Source organism: Vipera ursinii (genome assembly GCF_947247035.1).
Source record: "Vipera ursinii genome assembly, chromosome: 2".
NCBI classification, from domain to species: domain Eukaryota; kingdom Metazoa; phylum Chordata; class Lepidosauria; order Squamata; family Viperidae; genus Vipera; species Vipera ursinii.
Window position 1 is genome coordinate 40,802,805 of NC_139513.1, and position 14,500 is coordinate 40,817,304.

The 14,500-nt window shown below is 36.8% G+C and overlaps 1 protein-coding gene across 2 annotated transcripts in view; it reads right to left on the reverse strand.

The window, feature by feature from the left end:
• Positions 1 to 14,500, reverse strand: part of PDZRN3 (PDZ domain containing ring finger 3) — a 214,596-nt gene that overhangs the window by 26,501 nt on the left and 173,595 nt on the right. For both annotated transcript variants that reach the window (XM_083354278.1, XM_083354279.1), the window contains one exon: positions 4,554 to 4,801. In XM_083354278.1, coding sequence (XP_083210404.1) covers positions 4,554 to 4,801 — 248 coding nt within the window. The remainder of the gene's footprint in view (positions 1 to 4,553; positions 4,802 to 14,500) is intronic.

Genomic DNA, 14,500 nt, shown 5'->3' on the forward strand with positions numbered 1-14,500 from the left:
CGGACTACCAGTAACAGTGCCAGTTCACAATCAGGCAAAATACAACTTTAGGGGAGGTAAAGCTTGGGAAAAGGTATTGTGTAAATGGTAACATGGGAAAAAAGTGAAGCATGCATGAGACTGCTATCTGAAGGAAGCAGGTCTATTGTATTGCAGAGGAGGCAACACTGGATGAGTAGGGACACATTTCCCCCCCTTTGTAAAATAATCTGCCAACAAATAGAGAGGTAAGGTCCGTGATTAATGATGTCACTGAATAAGATGGATTTTTGCTCCTTCTTTTCCATCTGTGCATCTGTCCTGAGAGGTTTAGTCTGTAAGATGCAGTATGCCAATTTGTGTCTTCACATAGCTGTTGTTGTATTTTTGAAAGAAAACAACAACAACAATGGGAAATTGTGTGGCGACTGTTCAGCAGCAGGCTAACCTTCCATTGAAAAGATCATGAGTCAAAAGGGAGTAACTGAACGGAAACCATAGGAAAAACTGCGATCATTTCTATCTATCATTTTGTATGATTAAAAAAAAAGACATTGGGTTATTTTTTTTCCACCGAAGAAGAAAATACTTGGAAGAATTTTTATGCCTGCGGTGATATTGAAAGGGCTGTTGAAAAGTTTTCTCTTTTTAATTATGTTTTGCTAGAGTCACTGTGGGCAAGTAGGTGGCTTTATAAATTTTCTAAATAAATAAATAATATTCCAACCTTCCTAAACTCCACCCAAGGAAGAAGATCATGAAGGAATGATTTCCAAGTTGCTATCCAATTCGGAAAACAAGATCACCAAAGAGAGACCATGATGTGAGCTGTTAGGAAAGCTGCACAGGTATGTAACGTGAAGAAAAGCCACTGTCACCAGGACAGCGACACTTGACAACAGAACAAACAAACAAGGAAATATTAAAGCCCACTTAGAACGAGGCAATAAAGCCTCATCTCTAGTAGTAGAAGAAAACCTTCATAAACGTGGTAAGCAGATTTTGTCATAATGTTTAAAGAATTGGAATATATGGAGGCAAGAGGACACATGTGCAGGAAACTGTTTCAGTAACCCACTGTTTTAACTTCTCAAAAGGTAACCCAGCAAGAGGACAACATGGTAGTGTCTTATTTGTCTTTTACAGATAGATGCGTCAGAGCCTAGGTTATATTTAAATAAAGGCAGCAATACACTGCTTCTAATGAGAAAACCAAGGGAAAAATGTACAATATGTTTTCTTAGCAACCACCTTTAGCAATCACTCTTAACGTCTGCAAACTACAGGAAAAGGAAATTATTGGTAACATAGTCCCTTCCCAGTTTCTGGAGATCGAAGGGGAAAGGGAGTAAGAACGGGAGGCTAAGCAAGAAGTAAGTAATTATTTATTTCTTATTTAAAACCATCATAAAACAATCCAGTTAAACTTAGCAAATGTTTGGACCCAGGAATTGATTACCTGTTGTTTTTACTTTTTTTTCTGTTTCCAACAGGATGACTTATGCTTAAAAATAATGTACAGTATTAGAAAAAACAGATCTTAGAAGTTAAAATAGTAATGGTGGTCTGAAAAGCAGGGATAACTAACATTTTTTTTACCCCCCCCCCTAATATTGGGATAAGAAAGAATTTAATGGCGCTTATAATGGTGTTAGGTTCTTAATGGGTACAAAGAAGCATTCTCTTGGGTACTTCTCCTAAGATAATTTAGGAATATTTTTGCATCAAATTCAGAGGGTCTTTATATCTTGCAGACAAAAGAAGACAACGTTTCCAATTTGAGTAACTGAAACCTTGTAGACAGATGATCCTAAGCTCTATGTGACAGACATAGTCTTGCCATTTATTTTATGGTCCTTCCTAGTAGGAGTCCTCCTGAACAAAACAGAAAATAGCCAGCACTTTTACATTTTGGGAGACCAAATTTATATCATTTTTATCATTTCGAAGACTATATCAAGTATCCCAGGATTTATTAATATTCAGCAAGAGATATTCCTTGTTCTAAAACAGAGGTGGGGAAACATGGTCCCTTTGTAACTTGTGGATTTCAACTCCCAGAATTCCTGAGCCAGCATGTCTAGTTTAATGAAGAGAAGGACTGGGGGTGGGGGTGGGGTGACAAGGGATGGAAACTAACCAAAGAGACAAGCAACCTAGAACTAAGGAGAAACTTCCTGACAGTTAGAACAATTAATCAGTGGAACAACCTGCCTCCAGAAGTTGTGAATGCTCCAACACTGCAAGTTTTTAAGAATTGATTGGCAGCCATTTGTTTGAAATGGTATAGGGGGTTGGACTAAATGACCTCCTAGGTTGCTTCCAACTCTGTTATTCTGTTAAGTCCTAAAAGGGCCATCATTTCCCACCTCTGTTCTAAAATATGAGTGATTTACAGTATATATTTGGTAGAGTTTATTTACCTATTTATTTAGTAATGAATACAAAACTGCTAAATTATCAAGTAGATCAGACATGTCAAACTCGCGATGTCATGTGACGTCATGCAACTTATCAGGCTGGTTTTGCCATGCTGGGAATGGGGTGGGCGCGGCTTATGGATGATGCGTCTGGCCCATGGGCTGGCAGTTTGACACCCCTGAAGTAGATAGATGATGATTTCCTTACTTTTGTTTACTTATGCAAGTAAAATCTTTAGCAGTAATTAAATATTTTTATAAATAAATTATACCATTAGGCCTGCCACATCTAGGCTACAGAAATGACCACTAGATGGAAGGAAATACAGTTTATTGTGTCTGTAGCCATCCAGATTGTTTCTGCACATCGTGGTATAGTAGTAATTAAACTCTAGATATGTTTATGGAAACACAGCTAGGTGAGCATACTGGTTTGGTCAGCGATATGTTTTCTATTAAAAAATCAGCATGATGTTTCCTACTCATGAAGCAGTAAATTGTTAACTAGTATTGCCTGAATTATTGCAGTTTCAAATTGGTAGTGTGAGAGTAATCCTGGGAAATCCACAGAATTTTATTTTTTCATATGGGCCTGTTTCTATTGGGACAATGACCAAAAAAAGGTGTCTCTTTGCTGAAATGTTTTTTCAATAACTGTACCCAGTAAAAGGTTTGTTTGCCCTTCTTTCATTCTAGTTTCAATTGCCAAGCAAAGAATATCTTGTTGAGGCTTTTAATGACTCAGTCTTTTAAATTAATTTGGATGGTTCAATTATATGCTTTCACCGCTATTTCTGAGTTGCTGTGATTTTGCTTTCATTTAAAAATTCAATTGCTAATGATAAGCTAATTGACCATTGCTAATTTCATTGAGTGTTATAGTGAAAAATGATTATTTGGAACAGAAATTATTTTAATAAAATTGTAATCATTTATATACATACATATATACTATATACAGTACACGCATATATGAATGATTACATTTTTATTAAAATAATTTCTATTCCATATACATATATATATATATATTGTGAACATACTAAAGGAGAAATATTTTATATAAATGCTTCTATATAGTTTCTCCCAGAAGATTTCACAGAAATAGCTCTTTAGAAATCCTCATCTAAAATAAGGACATGTTCAAGAACAAATCTGTCCACACAAAAATGTATTACTTGATAACTCAACATTCATTCCTATGGTTTTTGTAGTTATTTTGGCTTACTGGAAAAGTGGCAGAAATATTTCTATGCATTATTACTTTACACTTGAGATGTTCTAAATTGTTGTTCAGAGAATTATTGTCTCTCATTTATAGGTCCTGGCAATATGTAATACTACGTATTAGTATGAAATAATACTAATACAGACATATGGCATACTATATTATTTCTAATTGGCTTGCTACTGGGCAGACTGTGGCTTAGAGTTTAGATATCCAGATACCTGACCAGAATTGCCAAACTAAAGGATTTAAGCAGATGAAGAAATGTGATTCTTTCTTTCCATCTAGTAAGCCGAATGGATGGGTCCCAAATTTGCAGAGGAATGCACTAACGTGTCTAGTGGGTGTAATGTCATAAAGATTCAGGGTTTTTGTTTATGAAGAGTGCAGATTTAAAGGGTAAAATAGCCTAACTCATATTTCACTCTTTCATGTGTGTCTGTGTGTTTTGAATGGGAAATCATGTTGCTGAATTTCATGCATTCTGAAATCATTTTTAATGTGTAAGTTGATCTATGATTTACATATTACCCATTTGTAACATACAAAAACAAGATTGCTCAGTTAGAGGAGGCTGAATTCTGGGATCACAGCATTCGATGTTAGCATTTCAGCTGTTGAGAACACCAATGTTTGAAATTGAGCCCTTCTGTGTAATTAAATTGTTTTTGGTGTGCAATGCAGAGGTCCCCAATTTTTTGGGCACCAGGGACCGGTTCCGTGGAGAGAGGTTTTTTCCGTGGACCGGAGGGAGTGTGGTTTTGTGTGCTGATTTCACACGTAGATGGGGCTTTGCTTGTTATGTGGACCGGTTGTTGGCATGCCGCAGCCCGGTACCAATCCACAGACCGGGGGTTGGGGACCCCTGGTGTAATGGCACCCATAGCATTAGCTGAAATTCTAGCATTACAGAACATAGTACTTACTCCTCAGGTAAGAGGTATGGATCCAGGACTGGTGGGGTAGTTGAGCCCATTTTGGTTAGAGCCATGATATGTTCAAAGGTAATCTCGGTCTGAGTGCCTATATCTACCAAGAGACACTCATGAGAAGGATTGAAGATTTTGGTGCGTGGCATTCTTCTCAGGACTTGCACTACAATGGGATCTTTAGCTGTTTTAAAGGCTTCTACTGCTTGATCGTGAGTTGCCTTGGACAAATCTTTTCCATTTACCTGTGAAGGGAGACAACAAAACCAGAAAAAAGGCAAGTAAGGATGTGGCTTTCCTTTCACAGAAACTATTTGTGAAGTAAATGTTTTCTCCTGTCTTCCCATCCTTGTAAAGATAAATGCATCTCTAATGGACAAACTTTGATTTTGGGATCATTCTACACCCATGTGATGTGCAATAATGATAACTGGGCTAAACCTTATGCCACAAGGCCGGTGTTGATGAGGAATCTTTTATTTTCTTCTGCTGGCAACTTGTAAAATGTCTAAGTCCGTTTCCTTTTCAACACTACCTGTGCAAATATTGAAGGAGGGATGAATTAAAGCATCTCTTGCACAGTTGTCCACACTGTCAGAAGTTAACATGTTTAAATTGCTTTGTTTATGATACCAGAAATATGCAATATTAAAAGGTAAAGTAGCTGTATTTAGTCATAAATAACAGATAAAAAAGCCTTAATAACCTTGGAACTGCCAGATTGATTTTAAAATTGCCATGGAAAGTTATTTCTGTAGCTGATCAGCTAACCTGTCAATTATAATATTAATCATCCCTGTGTTTGTGGAACAGGAAATAATTAAGGCATACATAGTCTAGACTTCTATATTAGAAAAATTCATGATATTCACAGTCATGATGGGGCTGCAACTGCTTTTCTCCTGGCTGAGAACTCAGCAAAGCTGAAAGACATCTGTTTGGAGAGAATCTTAGACTATTTAAGAAGCCTATTCAAAATCATTGGGTTACATTGTTTTTTTGTATTTAAATATTCCTTGGGTTATTGTTTTGGTTACTTGTCAAAACATTATGCCATTTCTATCTCAAGCTTCTTTGAGGTGAAAAAGCATTTTGTTATGACACCTACTCCTATTAATCCATAGTGAAAATGCACTTTAGAGATACTCAGCTGAAAGAACTAAGCTGCATGAACATCTGGTGCATCGTCTACTGGAGGCGATGCCTGTCAAATATCATGTATGACTCTGCTTGCTTTTTTCTATCATTTCAAAAGGTGACTTAAGGCTCTTTGCATTACATTTTTTTCTCTTAATGTTCCAGTACTTATGCTGGAAATTGTCTATGGAGATTCTCAATTATCCAGCCATGGTTGTCCCAAAGGTGCTTTTCCAAAAGACAATTGTGCTTTCATAGGCTTTTTTCACCTTAAAACGTTTTACTTCTCATCCAAGAAGCTTCTTCAGTTCTAAATGAATGATAAGGTAACTATAAACATTCCCACTATTCAGTTAGAACTAAAGTAGCTTCTTGGATGAGAAGCAAAATGTTTTCAAAGGAAAAATATCCAACAAAGTCAAGCTGCCTTTTGGAAAAACACCTTTGGGATACTGGGAATATGTTCAAATGTGGCTCTAGTCTCCCTGAGAATTGGGGATGTTTATCGAAAGCAGTCCCAACTTATAAAGGTGTAAGGCAAGGTTAAATATTAGTTCCACTACTTTTTTTTAAATATTTAAATCCATAATCCAAGCACTTGTTATTTCAGCCCATCATCCATTTATTTTAGGTGATTGTGCAATTTCAGCATTGCAGTATGCCAAACAATGTAGTTATTATTGTCTATTACACAGATGGGAACCAGAAAAGCACTTAGAGCACTAGTTTTATTCTGTACAGAACAAAAGCTATCAATAAACTCTTAGAAAACCAAAGTTCTAGCGTTATCATAAAACTCACAAATGACAAATAAATGGGACTCAAACTGAGCAGGTATGACCTATAAACATCTTAGACTGCAGTACCATGCTTCTTTGTCCAGGATTTCTCTTTTTTAAATTGGGCAAATATCACAGTGCCTATTTGTACAGCTATCCTATGAGAAGGAGCCTATTTCTCAGGCACAAGTAACCAGGAGCTGGAACAGAATTCAAAAATACTACTTTTCATGCTACCTATACACCAGAATCTGATCTACTAACTCTCAAGGCAAATTCAAATTGATGCTAGATAAGAGTCTACAGAATTCATGCGGGGGAGGGGCTGGATTTAGGTCTTGGGTGCAGCATAGTGATTTCAAATGTACAAGTTATTGGATTTTAGATCTTCTGCTATTTATCCTCCCTGTGAAAGTACAACCTTACATGTATGTGGAGTATATCTTAATATATCATTGCATTCCCCTATGCTTTGGCAAAGCAGTACATGATGGCGCAAACATCTTTCAATTCAACCAGTGGTGGGATTCAACCAGTTCGCATCACTTTGGCAGAATCGATAGCTAACTTTTTTGTTGCCCAGGCCCAGAATGGACTTCTGCAAGTGGCATCCACACAGAGAATCCCACCACTGAATTCAACAGTACCATATAAACCAGTTTTATTCATCCAAGATTTATCTGTTTTGCAGGCTAAAGATGCTTGACTGTCCAAAAGGCTTATTTATACCTAAACACTCTGAAAGAGCATGATAACGTAAAGCATCTTTGTAACAGGTTTTGCATTGTTCCAGTGCCAGCATCAGTTACTGAGAGAATGGCTTGCAATATGTAGTGTACATGGCAACTCTTATTATATAAAATAATAATTATTGTATATCATATTAAATATTATAAACATTACTGATAAGAGATTAATTAAATTTAACAGATATGATTTGGTGATGTAGGATGTGCAATTCCCTGAACTGCTCTCTTCCAGTCTGAAACCATTCAGATAGGTTAGCTTCGCAACTCTGATAATTTTGCTTCCCTGGCCTGATATATCCTACATGAGTGGAATTGGTCAGATCCCAACATTTACCAGCCAGCGTGGTTTTCTGGGACAGCACCAGCTTGGGGAAAGCCAGCATGCACATCTTTTGTTCCCATTTTGGCAAAACTGCCTGCTGCAATTCAGGTCTTTGGAGGGAGCTGCAACATGGTACAGGAAATCATGTGTCTCTGTCGATCCACTAAGGAGACACAAAGGCCATCCAGACAACACATTGTTTTAATCAGCTAATGGGAAGAACCTGAAAATAGGATATTAGTTTTCCACAGGAAAAGGTTTTCATAGAAGGGAGAAAGGGGTGCTGCTGGGCTGGCAAATGAAACAGTCATTAAATAAATAATCTCCCTTCTCTCTCCATCTCCCTCCCTCCCTCCCTCCCTCCCTCCCTCCCTCCCTCCCTCCATCTCTCTCTCTCTCTCTCTCTCTCACACACACACACACACAGACAGAGAATTCTGAAGGAGAACATATATAGAGAAGGTGCCACAAATATGGAAATGGGATAAAGTCACTTAGCTTCTAGTCAGTATGTCATGAAGTACTACAAAATTCCTTTAACAGTTTGTAAACATAAATGTTTCATATTATCTTTCATCAGAAACAAGAACCTTGGGGACCATTTTTCCTGATTTGAGAGGGTCTTAATGTATCCCACCAAACTAATTAGAGTTTACTCTGAAACGAAGACAGAATGCCAGACTTTACCACCCTTGCTTTAAGACTCTTCACCTCTTCCAGGAAATGAGAAGAGTTCAAGATACATATAATCTGTCTAGAGCTCAATTCATATTCCTGAAAATGCCATTCCCAGCCTTCTTCATTTTATCCTGACCATCTGGGTTCACTTGTCCTAGACTGCTTTCAAGTTGAACATTTCTGACCTGCCTGTGAACTTTGGCAGAGCAAAACAGGACAGTGTTGAACACAATAAATGTAGCCTCCAGAGTTCCTGTACAATTAAAATGCAGCTCTGATCCTTGGAAGCAGGGCAGGATACAAATATAATATATAAGTACTTTTATGAATTGTGAGCTCTAAATTACAGCCGAAGAACAAAGCATCTTATGGCAACATAAAGGCTAACAGATTTATTGTAGCATATGCCTTTGTAGTGTTGTGCTTTCACAAAACTTCAGCCTCAATAAATCTGTTTGTCTTTATGGCATCACATTTTATTGTTGTTGCTGTTGCAAGATGGCTGCTTCTCTGCAGCTTAAAGTACAATGAACACATTCTCCATGTTATACTCTTCATACTCTGTTGACCATAAAGCCATGCATATTTCTGTTCCAGTGAGATATTTAGTTGCTTTCTGCAGCTGGAATATTTATTGTTGTATAGTGTGAATATTACAAACATGTGCTTGGAAACATATCAGAAAATGCAAGTAATGTTTTGATACACACTACAGTATGATTGGTTTCAGGTGCCTCTCAAGTGGATTCATTTGCAATTCTCATTTTGCTATTATGAACACTCATTAATTTGTTCTATTAATCTTTATCCCTTTTCTCCAAGGAGTTAATGATCACATGCATAGATTTCTACTCTAGTATTTTCTTTAGGACTGCCTTTTGATGTAGATTAAAAGACAGTGGCTATAAAATTTCCAAATCAGCATGATTTGAATGTGGGTGTTACTCAATTACTAAGCAGCATACCTCTAAGCTCAATCAGACCCTAAGCAGGGGGTTGGACTAGAAGACCTCCAAGGTCCCTTCCAACTCTGTCTATTCTATTCTATTCTATTCTATTCTATTCTATTCTATTCTATTCTATTCTATTCTATTCTATTCTATTCTATTCTATTCTATTCTATTCTATTCTATTCTATTCTATTCTATTCTATTCTATTCCTTGGAGTTGAAACAGAGAGCTAAAGTGGAAATGGAGGAAATATCGTGGCAAGTCATTTGTTGTTTTTTTCAGGCCCATTTGAGATCTTACTCTGTGCCCATGGATGCAACAAAAAGGTCCTAAAGAGTTGCTTTACAGCCAATGCCATATTTATTAAGATATTGTACTTTGGATCTGAAAGACTGATTTCTTCTGATTTCTAGAGAGAAGTTGCCAGCATGAGTGCAAAAGCTCGGAAGACAAAAAAACCTTTGGTCCCAGTGACTGACCCAGATTGGATCCTGCAACATTATCCTCGAACACTTATATGTGCCTTCATTCATAATTTGCTTCATCTTAAACAACAATCTGGAGACAATTCTTTGGGAAGCAACCTTATTACCACCTGTCAGGTTTATAGAAATACTAATAGGAATAGTTCTCAAAGATGTAGATGGGTCTATGGAGAAATGAAGGCCACTGCTCATTCACTGAACACTTATATATAGGGTTATAGGGTTATATATAGGGTATAGTGTTTCCTGCCTCAGCAGTGGGTTGGACTAGAAGACCTCCAAAGTCCCATCCAACTCTGTTATTCTGCCTTTCCTGGTTCGTTAAATTATCCAGGGATTAATCCCATGGTTGGTGTTGGGGGATAACCAAAGCTTTCTTGAAATAGGATACACTTCTATGTGCCTTTAAGGGACAATGTATAAAAATATTTTAAAAGCCTTCTACTGATTCAAATCATCTTTCTAGCTACTGTATAAGTCAATTTCAAATGTTTTTGGGGCCAATTTCTATTAGGATTCTGTTTTCCTCTCTCCTAGTGGTTTTTGATGCTGTCAGCCAAGGTATCCTAATCTAGATCATCTGGCAGGATTATTTTGCATTGCTTCTGTGTAGATTGTGCACAGAGGATGGAACTAGGAAAGTATTATTCAACCCCTGTCACTTCCCCTGGCATTTCTGGGTTCTATCATGACTCTGTGCTTTTTCAAATAGCTGCATGAAGCTGTGAGGAAAGTAATTCAGAGCTCTAAAGACGAGTCCCTTTGCTATGGCCATGTCTATTTCTCCTATTTCTCTCCACTATGAGAAACGCCAGGAAGAGGAGAAAAATGTGAAAAAGGTAACTAGTTGGGCAGTCAGGGAAGAGAAATAAAGGGAAGATTGGATATTACTGTGTGAACATCAATACCCAAGCAGATTTGCAGAGGTTGTCATTAAGTATAACTTGTGGCCATAGTATTTAAAAAAAAGAATCTGCTCTAACCCCAACACAATTATCAGTATGGCTGAACGTTGCTTAATTTTAATAATAAACTGAATGAGAGAGAAAAAGCTGAAATTAATGCAGTTTCCTGAGAAGATCAAAGTGCCACTGGCCTGGAAAAAAAACTGAACTTGGGAGACTGGGCGAAGCACCTGAAGGCAGAACAAGAAGCAACAGACGGAAACTAAGCAAAGAGAGAAGCAACCTAGAACTAAGGAGAAACTTCCTGACAGTTAGAACAATTAGCCAGTGGAACAATCTGCCTCCAGAAGCTGTGAATGCTCCAACACTGGAAGTTTTTAAGAAGAGACTGGACAGCCATTTGTCTGAAATGGTATAGGGTTTCCTGCCTTAGCAGGGGGTTGGACTAGATGACCTCCAAGATCCCTTCCAACTACTTCTTCTTCTTCTTCTTCTTCTTCTTCTTCTTCTTCTTCTTCTTCTTCTTCTTCTTCTTCTTCTTCTTCTTCTTCTTCTTCTTCTTCTTATTATTATTATTATTATTATTATTATTATTATTATTATTATTATTATTATTATTACTATTACTATTACTAATGAGGTGGAATTTACTCTGAACTGGGTTATACTCCCTCAGAAGGAGGAGGCCCATAGTTGATCTCTAGCTGTCACATGATCACCTCCCCACTCAGCTTCTGACAAGTAAGGTGAACAGGGGAAGCTGGATTTGCTTACTGGCTGCATGATTTACTTAACACCACACTGATTTGCTTAACAACTGAGGCAAAAAGGTAAAATAAAATCAGAAGCACTTCACCTAGCAACACAAATTCTGGTCTCACTTATGGCCATAAATTGAAGATCATCTGTATGCTCTTTTTGTTTTTATTGTTCTTTCATGGTTCCAGCTCCTGCCTGTTTTTGCACTGCCATCCCCTACTTTATATGGCAATGCTGTCAATGCATTCATGGGACAAATGATGTTTTTTAAAAAAAAAATCACACAAAACCTGCTTTAAAAAAAATTAAAAAATAAAAATTAAGGCTAGGAGGGAGTGACCAGTCAAGGTTACCCAACTACCTCAGGGAGAAATAGAAGATAAATTGTATAATTCCTATTTTAGCATCTTAACTGTATACCAAGCACTGTAACTATATTACATTGTCTCTCTGCCATATATTCATGTAATTGCTTACTATGTATAGTACATAAACAGAATAAAGAAAAACAGAAGGAGAAATGGAAGGAGTAAAGGAGTAATGAGGCATATAAAAGGCAGGTTCAGGTAGATTTGGAAAGAGGAAGAAAAATGGGGAAATGAAGCTGAGGCATGAGAAAAAAGATGCATGAGAAGAAGGATGAATGTATATGAGAGATGTAGAAAAAATATGTGCACAAAATGTTGTGCTATGACAGAAAAGAGAATGAAAATTGAGAAAAAGTGAGAAATTAATAAAAAAAGATATCTGGGTCAGCTGAGGCAGTAGCCCTCCTAGATTAACAGAAATGTAAAAGTGAGTCCCAGAGTGATCTAAACTGGGCATTTCTAATCCGGAATGTGCAGTCAACTTGGGAATTAATGTATTTCTGTTTTCTATACTCTCTGGGTAAATCATTGGTGTTGGCTGCATTTGCAAAAATATAAGACAAAGGAATGCTCAATTTTGTTCCACTCAAAATTAAATGTCATTAACTCACTCAGTTGAGCACGTTACTATTGGTACTGCTGTAAAATTAAGCCCAATTCAGTTAGTGGAAGAAATGCTGATTGTGTCCAAAGTTTTATTATTTACCATAAATGAAATGTGAAATGCTAATGCCTGAGGTTTAGTCGTGATCTTTTCCTTAAAAGACTAAGCAATTAGGGTGACAAAGCAATCAGAGTTAAAGCATACAGAAACAACCCATGTTATATCGAGTGTAACCTCCTGAGATCACTGTTAGCAGAAAAACAGTTAAATACTATTTGGTCTAAAGATAATGAAAACTATGGAAAGTATTCTCTAGCCAAGTCTTTCCTGCAGGAAAATTCTGCTATAGATATAGGTACATGTATGCATCTGCAACATGGATGGGCCTTGGAATTCAAGAAGAATGCTCTGTACTGGAACAATAACATTATTAAACACAAATGAAAAATTAATAGAATGACTTTTATGTCTGTAAGTTAACAAGATGTCTCACCATAATTTTACTTGGGTCAGTCATGGAATACCTACCATTATTATTACAACTCATTAAACTAAACCATATTCATTTTGGAACCATGCAGGACAAAGGAATTGTCTATACAGTAATAGCCATATAAATGTATTAATCATGTAAGTGATTAGATGTGGAGTATCACAAGGTGCTTTCTCTGAATTCACTGAATTCCCAGGCTGGAGTACCCTTCACTACTGAGATTATAATTCCCAGAATTCCCCAGCCATGTGGTTTCCAACGATTTGGAGGATATGCATGGGAAAAGATTAATTTATAGTGAAGGCCACATGAACTTTGGCGGTGGGGGAGCTATAGTTATGAGGAAAACTGCATGTGTAGAGTAACAAGAAACCTTGAAATATCTGAGTCTTGGGTTTTAGCAATTGGAAATAAGACAATTCTAGCTATCTGCACAAGCAGCTAACCTTCAAAATGCTCAAAAACATACACATCATTCTCTCACATTATCACTTTTCTTCATTGTAGCAAAAGGATCTAAGTTTAAACTGGCCTGTTTCTGTTTTTCCTTGTCCCTTCATGTTTTCAATTCTCTCACAGTGAGCTATGGAACTTCGTATTATGGAAGCCTTTATTCTCTTTTCCCTTTGACAAGAGCAGCGTGTTGGATATCTGACATACTAAAAGCATATTAGATTTATCACATGGGAACATTTGGGATGACTGAAACCGTCATTTAAGGTATGGAAATAAAATCAGTCATGTGAATCGAGCACAATCTTGCTGCTTTCTTGGGAGTTATTTAGATTTATATTAATGTCAGAATCATTGGCATCTTGCATCGTATCTTACTAGCAAGAAACCTGTGCACACTATCAGTGAGTAATGAGGTACAGTATTATGAGATGTCTATCTTGCCCAAGGAATCCAATTAATATGATCACAGAGGGTAAAGAAGATTTAATTTATTTATTTGTATCCTGCCTTTATTATTTTACAAATAATTCAAGGTGGCAAACATATCCGACACACCTTTTCCCTCCTATTTTACCCACAACAGCAGCCCTGTGAGTAGAGCTGAGAGAGAATGACTGGAAAAGCATGTTCAGACCTATAATAATTTGATAGATTATTTTTTTAACAAACAGCTTATCATTTGCATGACAAATAAAGATTTATTTATTTATGAAATTTCTGGGTGACTTATAAAATACCATACAAAAATAGAAAATTTAAATTAAAAAAAAATACATTGCCAAAAAGACATCCAGAAAAAAGCCAACAATGTTTCAAAACATAAAAACACCACGCCACACTCTCATTCAAGGTTTGGGGATAGACCCAGATTTTAAGGTCTTATTTAAAGAGGGGCAGGACAAATCCTGGGGGGCAATAGTGAAAAATGGCAAATATTATTATTATTTACACCCTATATATGGGATTATCTTCCACCTAGTTCAAAAGAACTTTTTGAAATTGCTAGGCCTACTCATAAAGATGAATAAGGATGCATGGATGTATGGGAAGCCCTTGTATTGTGAAGTTCATTGTATGCATGAGATGACAATGAATTCAACTCCCTAGAATTTTTGATTGTGAGGACCAATGTGAATGCAAGCAAAGGGAGTTTCATTCCAAAACAACATATACTGTATAATATATTTTAAGTTTCTCTATGAGTCCAGATCAAAGAAAATGCAAAGGCTGCTAAAGCACATGATCATACATAAACTTC